The following is a 13,470-nucleotide window of genomic DNA, read 5'->3' on the forward strand; positions in this document are numbered from 1 at the left end:
ACTGGGAAAGTCAGTCTGCTGGTGTCACTCGTTCTCGTTATGCCCCATCGCTTTTTCCTCACTTTTGCGTCTGCTCGCATTGATTTCCTCACTTGGGCACGTATATAAAGGTGTAAATGTTGACTGGGATCTGGTAATGCACAAACCAATTGCCAGATTGGCGCATTGATAGATTGCCCACCATTGTTTGTGCAGCGTTAGGAACGGTCAGAAATAGAAATCTATCGTTAGGTAACAAGAAGCCAAAAGGTTCTACATTTTAGATTTTCAATTAAAACTTAATTCTTACAAAAGCACATATAAATAATAAAATGTGTAAACGCAGGGCTAGTTCTAATAACATAATTCTATACAAAGCATGCGACTTTTTATTTTATTTTATATTTTGTTTTTTAACTTATGTGCAACATTATTATTTGGCTTTAAAAAACTTACAACTAATTTTAGTGTGCACTGTCATATATAATTATTATAAGTTGTTTCATTTGGTTTTTTTATGACCTTTCGGTTTGCAGAGTTCCTATCATTTCACACTAATATGTGCTAATTCTCGAAGCAATCCTTTGAAATCTGTAATTTTACCTTTTATAATCTATGGTTACAGTTGGATATTTTTGACATTCGACGAGATTTTATTTCCTTTGTTTTATAGCTGCAAGGCTTTATTCCATGTTTTTTATTTATCGGTTAAATAAAAATTTTGTACAGTTAAATTTAGATCATATTGGGTGGTTTTGGTTTTTATTTTTTTTTAGGATTTTGATTCATCTAGAAGGGTTATCCATCACGAGTTCCAGCCGAAGAGACGATGAAAGATGCCGCGTCTATTTTCCGAGGGAGCAGCTGCCGCTGACGCTGTTCGCGATGTGGCCAGATTTTCGGGGGTCTCCAGGGCCGAGCTGTTGTCGGTCGGGGTCACCACCGCCGGCGTGGAGGGGCGGCGATCGGGAACGGGTCGAGCAAGGGGGGCGGCTGGGATCGAGGCGGCGACGGCAGCCGCCAAGGCCAAAGTGTCCTCCGAAGGACGCGAGACCATGGGCGTGGCGGTGGGCGGGTCCAATCCAGAGGCGGCCACAGGTGATGGTGTCAACTGCGATTGCTGCGAAGAGTCCACTTGCTGCTGTTGCGGTTGCGACTGCTGCTGCCGGTTGTGATGACCTTTGCCCTTTGACTTATTACCGCTGCTCGACTTGGGATTCGCCATCCTCTAAGGAATTATTGAATAATAAATTTGGGTAAAAACCGAAAAGTTTCCAAAAAAAAAATGTGGGAAAAATTAGAAAAACCCACGTAAATTTCCAAAGGTTTGTCTGAGGCGGTGTTACAGACACTACTGAACTTATGGGGCTAACCCAGGCTACGACCTTTGACAACCCGACTCCAGGCACACTAGATCGCATGGAAATAGAAAGCACATTCACTGTGATTTTTAATCACTTTTTGGGATTGGACTTGGTAGGCTGGATTTTAAATGTACATGTCTGACATTTTATAATTCCTGTCATCTTAATAATCCTAATTCATGTCACCTTAATGATAATTCATGTCATCTTAATGATCACTGTGCGAAGTCGTGACACAAATCATATAAAGTTTATCTTAAAAAGCTAATTACTCTCATTATAATGTGTTTGTATAAACAAATACAAAATATTTAAAATTGCTCTGTTTAAAGCGCCGCAGGGAAAAAAACCTGTCTGTAAGAAGCTTATGTTTTTTATATTTTAGCTTAAATGTAAATCCCAATTTATAAAATGTATATATATTTATTGTTTGTATCCTTTTTAGCTACCGCGTCAATGTCTGACGAAGTGCCTTTGGGTCGCCTATCGCAAATCTTCGATACGCTAACCAATCTCCAGCAGCAACAGCACCTGCGTTCCCAGGAGCCACTGCATCCGCATCCGCATCCACATCCGCAGCAGGCGCCAACGGAGCAGCGAAGGAGATCCGCCTCCTCGTCGCCATCGCCATCGCCCAGTGCTTCCGCCTCGACTTCAGGGCGGGCCACGCCTTCTTTGGGCGTGGCCAGCCCTCTAAACACACTACAATACTACAGCCACGCCCACAATTATTTCCTGAGGCCGCAAGATGGCGCCAGCAGTGGCTACCTGCACACCTTTCCATCGCATCTGTACCACTACCATCAGCAGCAGCATCACCAGCTGCACCACCTGCAGCAGCACAGCCAACCGCCCTCGCTGCCCACCCAGTTGGCCGGGGGGCGTGGCTGTCTTTCGGGCTCACAATCGCTCCAGGGATCACCGCTTTTGGCCAAGAGGGCGACCTCATTCAGTGGACCATTGCCGCTCGCTCAGGGTCGTTTTGCCACCGGAGGAGCAGGATCTGGAGCAGGGGCCACTGCATCGACGCCCAACAGTCCGAGGCTGTTGCCCCGCCGCGTGCCACGCCCACCGCCTATTCCGGCCAAGCCAAGCCAGGTGAAGGCGGAGCAACAACAACAGCCAAGGGACCCGCCGCCAAGGGATACGAGTACCATGGTTCAGTCCAATGTGAATCCCGTGCTGGCAGCTCTGGATGCACCGGATGCTCCATGGCCCCACTTCTCGACGCTCACCGAACACCTGGACGTCCACCAGGTGAACAACTACGGGCAGGCACTTCCGGAGGTGAGATTTCCTTATTAAGTTAATGTAGTTATAAAGATGTTCCCTTTTTGAAGCTTCCAAGATAACATGGAATTTCGAACAAACGATAGTTGGAATACCTTTGATTAGGATGATGATCAGATGTTTTATGTGGACAGTAAAATGAAGATGTTAAATATATGTTCATGTCTAACTGGGATTTTTTTTTTTTTTGAAATGTGGTGCTGAAATTTGTTATTGAGTTTTGGTGAACGTTGCTAACTGCATGTAAATGTGAAGTTATACTAGATAAATGTTGATATACATTTTAACAATTGATCTCGTGCAACAGTTAAAAAACTTGTTAATCAGCCGCTTAAAAAATATGTAACCCCTTCAAGGTCAACCTTCTTTTAACCCCTCTCTGACCTCGTGTCTTTTTCACCTGCAGATTAATTGGCAGGAACGATGTCTGGAGTTGCAACTGGAGCTGCATCGGTCCAAGAATCAGGCGGGGCGTATACGCGATATGCTGCGTGAAAAGGTGAGTGAAGTAAGCTGAGTTAGGTACAGTGAAGCGGAGGTCCAGACAACTTCCCAAAGTGGGTCGCTGGGGGATGTCTGATGATTAGCTCAAATGAGTTAATAAGTAAAAAGCAACACACCAACATTAATTACTGCGGGGGTGATTCCCCCACGTCTTGTGCTTAATTATGATTTATGAGAACCACCGTTAGAACATTTTTACGACGTCCCACGCAATTATCATCCACACTCACACACACACAGACAAAAACACTCGAGTTTCCATCGAATGGCCAGGACATTTTTCCACCCATTTTCCCGGGGATAGTGGAGTTATTTCGGCTGACACATGTGGTTGCGGAAAACGAGAGCGAAACTCATCTCGTGGCCCTTACTCATTATTAGCCTAATTAAGTCATTAGGCATTTGGCCAAGAGGCGCCCGCCTAATGCAAAAACTATATGAATTATGTATTAGTCAAATGTGAACTAACCCCCTCGTAGAAGTTCCCCAGTGGGTTCTGGTATTGCTTTCATCTGAGCCTGACATAAATTCATTTTACTTCAATGATTTTTGCCCCATGAATAATGAACGAGCAGCTAACCTGCTTCATCATTTTTGGGGTGTTCACTGTTAGGTCAAAGGTCAAGTTGGCTGTTCACTTTCAAGGTAAATTTTTTTTATTAAAAAATACTGCTAAAAGGAAAACAATAGTGTAAGATAAAACTAAACAATATCGAATAAATATACGTTTTATAGAATTTTATATTATTGTTCCCTTTTTGTTTAATTCAATAAATTTAGTCTGCAAATAAAAAATTTTATAAATGGCTAAATGTGTTTAGCCATCAATAAAGTTTCCAATCAAACACTAACCAGTTCTTTATGCGTAGAGCTCCATTAGGGAGCCCAAATGGTATTATTAAAATTATTGTGCTCGACTCTTTCAATATTTAATTGCCAATTTCCGAGCAGTCGAACCAGCAGTAAAAAGTACAGCAAAAAAATTGTACAAAATATGGAAAAGAAAAAATACAACAAAATGCATAACTCCATGGCTAAAAGTATGCAATGAATATTTTATTTCTGTTTTATGCATTTTCCATTTCCCATTTCGCATTTTGCCTTTGTCGTATGAGTTTCGGCACCCTTTTACCGTCTTTCCACCATTTCAGTTGACTTTTCAACTTTTTGCCAGCTGCAATTCAAGTGCATCATAAATTTTAAATTAGTTGCACTAAACTTGAAATCGTCTGGACACAACTTACTTGCTTACCCCTCTCCCTCCGCCCATCAAAAATACCAAAGCGAGTGCAATTTATTTATACATTTTGCCCTTTCGTTTAATATGGCAGAAAAAAAGCGCAACTGAAATTTCCCCTTTGTATTTTTGTTTTAAGAATTTGGTACTATTGAAATTATACCATTTGTTTGTCATAGGTTTAATTCTGTAAAAAAATGACCTAACCTTTCAATTATGTTTCTGCCCAAAACTTTTGCTACAGATACCCGATGTTGAAAAGGCATTTTATTTGCCGTTTAACTGGGTTTGCAGAAAAACGACCTAAAATCTGCACTTCTAGGCTCATAACTTTTCTTACACACATCCGATTTCAAAGTGGCATACCTCAAAATTATTGTGGTTTAATACTCTAAAAATCTGTGTTTTCACTTTGGTTTTTTTTTCTTTGGCCGAGTTTTAGTCATTTTTAATGATCAAATTAAATCAAACCAAATTTTCGAAAAATGTGTTTGCAGAAAATTGACCTAAAACCTGCCCTTCTAAGCCCATAACTTTTCTTACAGACATCCGATTTCAAAGTGGCTTATCTCAAAATGATTGTGGTTCAATTCTCAAAAAATCTGTGTTCAAATCTTGGTTTGTATTTTTGGGTCGATTTTGGGTCATTTTCAATTATGTACCAATTTTCAAAAAATACGTTTGCACAAAAGTGTCAAAAAACGGCACTTCTAAGCCCATAACTTTTTCTACAGACATCGGATTTTAAAGTGGCATACTTCCAAATGATCGTGGTTTGATTCTCAAAAAATCTGTGTTTTTACTTAACTTTTTTTTTTTTGTCGATTTTTCGTCATTTTCAATGATGTTACCCCTTTCCAAATTTACGAAAAATGGGTTTGCAGAAAAGTGACGAAAAAACTGAACTTCTAAACCCATATCTTTTCTTACAGACATCCGATTTTAAAGTGGCATACCTCAAAATGATTGTGGCTTAATTCTCGAAACATCTGTGTTTTCAATTCAGTTTTTATTTTTGGGTCATTTTTTTGGCAGAAAAGTGCCAAAAAAAATGCACTTTTAAGCTTATTATTTTTCTTACCGACATCCGATTTTAAAGTGACACACCTCATAAACAATGTTGTCAATTGGCAAACTGAGAACTTCCTTCCGCATTCAGGTAACAAAAACAATAAAAACGGGTAACAATGAAAAAAGGGCATTAAATTGTTAGTTTTGCGAGCTTATAAAATGATAACTTTTCAGTCGAGCAAAAATGTTATTTTAGTTTCTTGTTTGTGGTATCTGCAGCCCTCCTCTTTCTCGGCGGTTGCATAATATAAAAGTTAAAAGGAGCCGCTGAAGAAAAGGCAGAAACAAGGACAAGAGCAATCAGAAGAGACGTTAAGCTCAAACCACAAAATTTGGACTGGACAGGAGAATAAAAACGGAAAAGGAGAGCGTGCGAGGTCCTTCGGCTTTGGCAACAATGTGCAGGACGTTGAAATTATGGCCAAGCATATTGCAACATTCTTGTTGGACAATAAAATTCAAGTTTATTACCAAAGCCATCCGAGAACAACAAGCGGCAGAAGTAAACAAATGGATCGGAGTGAAAGGCCAACAAGGGTCTGGACCAAGTGGCACTGTTGCCAAATTTCAGCTTAACATATATTGGCAAATAAATTTCGCAAAGGGGGAAACACTGAAGGAGTCGAGATTGAAGTCGCTGCTTGCCAAATTTTATCCCAAAGAGGAGAGAAAGATAAATGCTGAGCTAGCAAGTGTTATATTTAAATTAGATCATTTAAGTTTTTATAATGCATGCCAACAGATCAACAATAATACTTTAGCTAAGTTATTAAAACTTAACTTGCTTTTTGAAAGTCTTTGAACCAATTATAAAGTGTTCTAATATTTCCCATTTTTTAAAATAAATCATTTAATCAAATATGATAAGTTCGCAAAAAATATTTATTTGCTGGATATTTGTTTCACAACTTTATTTTGGCTATCCTAAAAAAACACAATATTTATTTCTGTTAAAGTAGGGAAAACTTGGTTTCGAAAAGGTTATAGACCCTTTGATATACTTTTTTGCATTAAGTGCCTAAATCCACCTCCGCTTTGATGACATTTGCTGCTTAGTTGTCTATGCAATTTTGTTTGTCCATTTCCGAGCCATCCTGCCCTCAAAAAGAGGTTTACTTTTCTGCTGCGAAAATGGCCATAAATCTGCGTGACCCGCTGATTGATGATTGCACATTGCACATTGGATGGCCGTCAAACGGCAAACACCAACGCCGAAAGTGGCCACATAAGAGGGCCGCCATCTGCCATAAGCTGCCACTGCAGGTCCGATGTGCCACGCCCCCATTTCAACTCAGCCCCTTAGTTGGCCATCTCTTTCTGCGTGTTTGCGAAGCGCGTTAACGCGTTGAAAGCAGCGCTTAGAGGCAAATGACCAGCTGCCTTGTCATCCATTTCAATTTTGGTTGCAAAATGCAAAATCCCGAAACGAAGACAGCCATAAATGCACAGATCGAAGATGGTAATACCCTGGGTTGAGGGTTAAGTTCACCCAGTCAACAGGCATTATATGCATATAACGTGTAACTTTTGGAAAATATGAAATAATAACAATGAAAAAATGCTCGAAATGATTTCAGACGGAAATGTATCGAAAGAGCCATAGAAGTCATTTATAAAGATATATAAAGAGTATTTAAAATCCAGAAGTTCTGAAAAAGATTAATTTTTTAAAAAATATTTTCCGTGTATATTACTATTTTTCTTTAAATTGAACTTCTACATATTTGTAAAAGATTTGAGAATTTGGTTATTTGTGGCCAACTTCAATGTAGAGTCAATAACCCTGTTTTCATAAAGTTGTCACAAATGCGAATCGCTGACAAAAGTTGGTTCCCATTGACAATTATTATGGAACGTACCCCTCTCCCCCTCACCCCTCTCCCCTCACCCAGATGAAATGCGTACACACACTTTTGCAAATGTGCGGTATCTGTCAGGATGGTGGCACTTCCTGGGAACAATGAAACATCCGGCAGATATTCCAGTTTCAGTTTCATTTGCAGTCGCATCGGGCATATACCTACACAGAAAAATAATCTTTAAATAGTTAGTATCACTGTGGAATGCCGTCCACGTAGTGACGAATGCCACTGAAGGTGAGCAAGAGGAGACTAACTAATTTCTAATTTTTAGGGCAGTAATATAATAAGCAAACCACGTTTATATTTATGTAAAACATTTAATAGTTATATTTAGCATAGAAATATAGGAACTTTTTTTTTTCTGTGTATGAATTGGCACTCATGATAGAACAAACTGGGAAAAAACAGGGACAAGGGGACAAAGGACTGTCGTTCTTTTCATGCCATTTTCATAGGCTTTTCAATTGTTTTGTTGTCGGGAAATTGAAAATGTTACCGAATGTGTGTGTGTATGTGGGCTCCAAAGTAAATGCCAATGACTTTGATAATTAATCGATAAGAGTGTTTAGCAGCGCTCAACCATCTGAAATTGTTCAAGTACTTGGCAAACAATTCGATAATTAACTCCTAATGTTTATTTTATTGGTAGCTTTTATTTGTGATTTTAGTATTTTTATTTTTCGCGATAAATCAATGGTCGATTTCTACTGAACAGAGCTTTTTAACATTACTGTTTTTACCTTTGTAGGAAAAACATTCGCCACTGATTTTATTTAAATCCATGTTTTCATGAAAACTAACTTCATTGATAGTGAATTTCTAGTGCTATTGGAATCTAGTGAATACTTTAATTACAGACCTTTTTTAATCGGAGACAAGAGTTTGGCCCCTGGTTTTCATCCTTCCATTCGCTCCGGCCTCCCCTGGCATACTGAATGCCTTTGCCTTCGTGTTTAATTAAAATTTTTGACAACTTCGTGCCCAGGCATAAATTGGGCATCGATGCGATGGAGAAATGCCCAAAGGCTGGGACCGAAGTTGGTCCAACTATTTGAGCAATTAGAAGAGGAATCTTCGTCCTGGATAGCAACCCTTTTTGGCCATGTCTATAATTAGTGAACAAAAAATGCGTTTCTTCTGTGTGAGATGGGAATAATTTCGATAGCTTTTCCTCAGCTTTTGCATGAGCTGGAGATTCAAATTGTGTTTTAGACATACGCATATGGTAGGCCCTAGGATATTTTTTATACTTTTTTGTTTTTTTTTGGTGGAAACCAAGCAAGATGAAAACGGAAAACGACGACGATGGCCTGCAAAATTAATGGCCATCAGTCGCATAATAAATGAAGCGCTCCTCTCCAGAACTTCTCTTTCGGTTTCTGTCCCTTTGCCTGGCCACGCCCACTACTTGAATGGGGCGTACTTGCCACAATGGACCAGGAGAACGCACAAGAAAACGCTTTCTAAAAAGTTTTTTCTTTTTAAGGCAATCTTTTTTCTCGCTTTTTTTGGGGGGCTGGAGGGAAACTCTGTCGCGACAAACTCATTTTGTGTATGCAGCACACATGTTGGCCACGCTCGTTTATTCATTTGAATTATTCCCAAAAGCGCATTTAATTTTAATTATGCGTGACAATGCCTCATACGCTCTCATTGCCGCCAAGATTACAGACGACAAGGACTATAGTTGGGGTCCATTTTCCCCGCGTTTCGACGTTGCTGCGGTTAAATATGCAGAAAAATATGCTGCCAGATGAAGATGGAAACTATCTGAAGGGGGACGAAAAATAAGTTTCGTGAAAAAAATGTATCTTGTCGATGATGCTCATTTGTTGCAATCTCTTGGAATTTTAGTTTTTGAGTTCCGAAGGGAAACCTAATTCGGAGCTCGCCCAAAAGTAGGCAACACAAAAATGCAAACAGGAAACACGGCAGAAGAAGAACAATGAGCAGTAGAAAACTGCGATTTTTTGAGCACTGAAAGAAAGCACTTAAATATTCCTATAGAATAGAACATTTTTTAAAGTGCACAAATAGTTATATATGTATATAATAATTATAAATTTTTAGTTATTCTCCATTCCTGATACAGTGTAGTGAATTATACATTGACTCCGTTTAATCCTTTGATAAACTGTTTTTTGTATTGAATAACAAATTGTGCCATTTTTTTGCATGGACAAAATGTAAAACTCAGGGCAACAAATAAAATATAAATCGAAAACATAAAAAGCTGCGGATAAAGTAGGAAGAATTTAGGCGTACAATTGGGTGCGAGCTCAAAAAATCAAACGATATTTCAGTTTAAAAATGATTTTCACCATTTTCTCTAACTTTTTGGGTAGGCCTTATTTTTATTTATATGTATATACAACGTACATTCATAAGTATTTGTCCTGATTTTATGTTGAGCAACTAAAAGTGGGTAGAGGGGAAAAAAGTTGGCTTATACTGATGACAACAAAAAAAATGAAAAAAAGGAGGCAAAATTTAAATGTGGGACACGAGCAACGAGCATATGGACAGCACAATACGAGGGAAAAGAGAGCGCACAAATTACGAAAAATAGGAAAGGCGCGAACCACCAAAGACGAAGGACACATAAAGACATTTGGCTTGAAGATTGACCAACCCCTTAAAAAAATACCATGGTAATGGGCATTCAAATACTGCAGAGATTAATATTTAAGCATAATCAATATGCGTGTTTGTTTTCCTAAAAAAAAAAAAACCTGAAAACAAAATAAAGTTCAGACTTTTTGAACGACTTTATTATATAGCTACCATAGGAACGATCGAAAAATGTATCGGAAAATCTACCTAGCTTCATTGTTTTGAAGCATCGAAATCGAAATATTGAATTTTGTTTTTTTTGTATAATTTTTTCTTCAAATAATATTTTGGTATCCTTTTTAGGAGCATGGAAAACCCCATCAAAGTTGTGCGTTAAGCGGTTTTAGCCATGTATTATTTAAGCCTTTTTATGCTGTAATGCATAACTCAGACTCACAAGCACACACTGGCACATTCATAACAAATGGAATGGAAGATTCAAAGTAATGCCAAAAAATTATTTTAAGCGGATTGCGGGATGGTCGAGCTAAAACGAGAGAAAGACTTTTGCCACCAAAAAGGATTCAGCTAAAGTCGTCAACAAGGGGCATGGGGAATGTTCAGAAAAAAATGGAGTAAAAGCGTGAAAAACGGAAAATTTTCCACACCAGGGATGGCAGAAACAGCAAAAGCATAATTCGATGAGAATAAAATAAATAAGGCACTCCATGGCGGTCAATGGCTAATCAAGTATTTGGTTTTCAGAATTTTTTTTAAATTTCTATCACTTTTTATCCGATGATATAGAATTTTTTAAATTGTTATATTAATTTACAAAGCGATACTTAATTATTTTGGAAATTGATTTCTCTAAATAAGTTACCGTTCGATATGTAAATTTTTCGATGTTTTTCGTCGATTTATCCTATCCGATCTTCCTTGTTGATACGTCGTACATCCCTAGCCCATGCAAACAATACATTAGGAGTCTTGTCCAATGGAGTCGGATGGAGGAAAAGCCTTTGCCAAAAGTGCTGAACGGGAGTGGGAGGGCAATAAAATATATATTTTTGTGCATGGGATTAAAAAGGGTATTAGCCAGTGGCTGTAGTGACTTTCCCCAGTTATTCTTGCTGTTCGTAGTGGTTGGGCTTGGGTTAACAATAACAGAATTGTTCCCTTCCGATTCCCCTGAAAACAGGCGACAAACATTCACTTAACAATGCCAGCATGGGTGTGTATTTTGTGTGGAGTTACGGGGCATATTGCCTTTGGGGTATGTTCAGAATGTGATGAAAGCCAAACAATCGCCGGCAACTGAGAGGGCAACTTAAAAGGTGTCACGAGATGTCGTTCCGGGCGCAATTGAGTGATGGGTCATTCGCATCACTTATCGCATTAACCCCTTTCCTAATTTTCCCTTTAGTTTTTATTTTTCGGTCCATTTTTCGTCATTTTCTAAATTTTCCAAAAATGGCTTTGCAGAAAAGTGACGAAAAAACTGCACTTCAAAGCCCATAACTTTTGTTACAGACATCCGATTTCAAAGTGGCATACCTCAAATTGGTTGTGCTTTAATTCTCTAAAAATCTGTTTTGGGTCGATCATTTGTCATTTTCAACAACGTAGAAAAGATTTTCGAAAAATGGACTTGCATTAAAATGACCTAAAAACTGCACTTCTAAGCACATAACTTTTCTATCTGAACTCCGATTTTAAGATGGTATATCTTAAAAAGTTTGTGATCTAATTCCCTAAAATGCTGCATTCACAACTTCCTTAGTAATTTTGGGTCGATTTTTTTTTACTTTTCATATAGCTGCTATAGTAACGATCGGAAAATTTCTCAGCGTTAACCTGTTTCCTTAGTACTCATACATAAATATTTATTTGCCATGGCGCCTTTTCGCAGCTTGAATTCCCTTATTCTCGACTTTTCCGGGCAATGAATGTCTTGTCCTCGCTGTGTCCTTGTATTTTTGTGGCCTTACGAGCGTTCAGTTTGCATAAATCTATCGAGTTGGCGGGCCTGACATGTTAAGCTTTCTGGCTTAATTGCTCAACAAGTTGGCCTCCTGCCGAGTTGAAGCCACAAAAGTAAATAGGGAAATTGAACTTAAACGCAAAACATTTTTGCATTCAATTCGGGTTTGCTTTTGTGTCGTTTCTCTGCATGTGATTGCGAATTTGCCCCCTGCTAGGACATTTCGCAAATTAACAGCAAAACGGAGCAAGGTTTGGCCAAAATTTAAATTCCTGACTTTATTCCAATTTTTATTAAACTTTAAATTTTAATTTTAAGCAAAATTGCTCATTCAAACACAGATTAGAAATGAATGGGATTTATTAAAAAAAAAATTAAATGCATATGCTGTGGCTAATTAACCATGTCAAATTGATTATATTTTAAAATAAATTTTGCGATCGAATAATTTGCTTAGTTTTGAATACATCATTAAAATTAAAAATTATATCAAATTGCCAATAAATTAAAGCAAACTAATTGTAATTTCCCAAAGAGTGAAAACTATGCGCTGCTAAAAATTAGGCACAGATTTTTCAGGGGAAATATTTAACCAGTTTTGAAAATGCTCTTCTGTGTAAACCTGACATACAAACTTTGCCTTGTAGGTTGTCACAATTAAAATGCTGGCTGCCAGATAAAGTGACTCTGAATCCCGTTCCCAAATCCCTCGATCCTGACAAGACTCTTTTTCTTCTAATTGGTACCCTGCCGCATTTCGCATTCCGTTTCCCCAGTCGCAAAAAAGGTCAGCCGAAAATCAATAGCGACAACTAATGCCCTCCCACGATGAGGGGTGTAGGACGGGGGGGCGGGGCGCCTCCTTCTTTGGTTTGATGTTGACATGTTGTCGTCATCATCATCGCTCGCTGACGACGACGACGTTTAATTTAAAATTCAAATGCAAACATGTTTGGCAACGCGAAACGTAAGCGAGGGGCGCGGGGGCGCAGGGGGGAGAAAAATGCGAAGGGATGGGGAGGGGGTTTGGGGGAAAGGAAAAGCCGTGCAGTTCCCTCCACGGCCGTAGTCATTAAAATTCGCAGGCGGCCAAAACATGTGGCCAACTTGGTTTCTTGGCCGCTTTAAGGTTAAGCGAAGGAGAATGCCGCCTCGTGTTCGCTTCTCCTTTTTTGTGTGTGTTTTTGTGTTGGCTTTAATGTACACAATCAGAGCAGGAAAGAATGATACAGGATGGTGAGGGAGGTCCTGCGGGGCAGGAGATCCTGGGAGGCAGGAGCATCAAGAACTCACCACAGCAGCAGAAAGGAAAGTTGAGAAATACTGGGAAATTCCGCACTCGCAGTTTTTGGCGCCCAAAGTGAAATTGTAATTTTGGTTAGTTTGTGTGTTACACAGAAAGAAAAACCACATCGGCTCTTGGAAACCAATTATCTTGAACAGTTCGTATAGGTATGGAAAAAATAAAAAATGTGTAAAGATTTCAAATGGCTTAAAAGAAATATGCAATAAATCAAATTAAATAACATGAGATTTCTGAAAATAGTAAACTTTAAATCAGCATTTTCATGATTTCTAGAATAAGAGAGACTATTTTTTATTTTTTGAAAGTAACTAGTAAAATTA

General features: G+C 38.8%; 2 protein-coding genes across 7 annotated transcripts in view; one reads left to right on the top strand and one right to left on the bottom strand.

Annotated features, from left to right (window-relative positions):
* LOC108049688 (uncharacterized protein CG43867) overlaps window positions 1-13,470 on the top strand; it is a 103,310-nt gene that overhangs the window by 14,377 nt on the left and 75,463 nt on the right. For all 6 annotated transcript variants that reach the window (XM_017130948.2, XM_017130949.2, XM_017130950.2 and 3 more), the window contains exons 2-3: window positions 1,789-2,630; window positions 3,040-3,132. In XM_017130948.2, coding sequence (XP_016986437.1) covers window positions 1,800-2,630; window positions 3,040-3,132 — 924 coding nt within the window. In that variant the 5' untranslated portion in view covers window positions 1,789-1,799. The remainder of the gene's footprint in view (window positions 1-1,788; window positions 2,631-3,039; window positions 3,133-13,470) is intronic.
* LOC108049691 lies at window positions 642-1,369 on the bottom strand. Its single transcript, XM_017130959.1, has 2 exons — window positions 1,291-1,369; window positions 642-1,207 (listed from the first exon to the last, which is right to left on the bottom strand). The coding sequence occupies exon 2, from the start codon at window positions 1,202-1,204 to the stop codon at window positions 785-787; it is 420 nt and encodes a 139-aa protein (XP_016986448.1). The 5' UTR covers window positions 1,205-1,207; window positions 1,291-1,369; the 3' UTR covers window positions 642-784.

This window comes from Drosophila rhopaloa, unplaced genomic scaffold, assembly GCF_018152115.1.
Source record: "Drosophila rhopaloa isolate 14029-0021.01 unplaced genomic scaffold, ASM1815211v1 contig_3, whole genome shotgun sequence".
Lineage (NCBI taxonomy): Eukaryota > Metazoa > Arthropoda > Insecta > Diptera > Drosophilidae > Drosophila > Drosophila rhopaloa.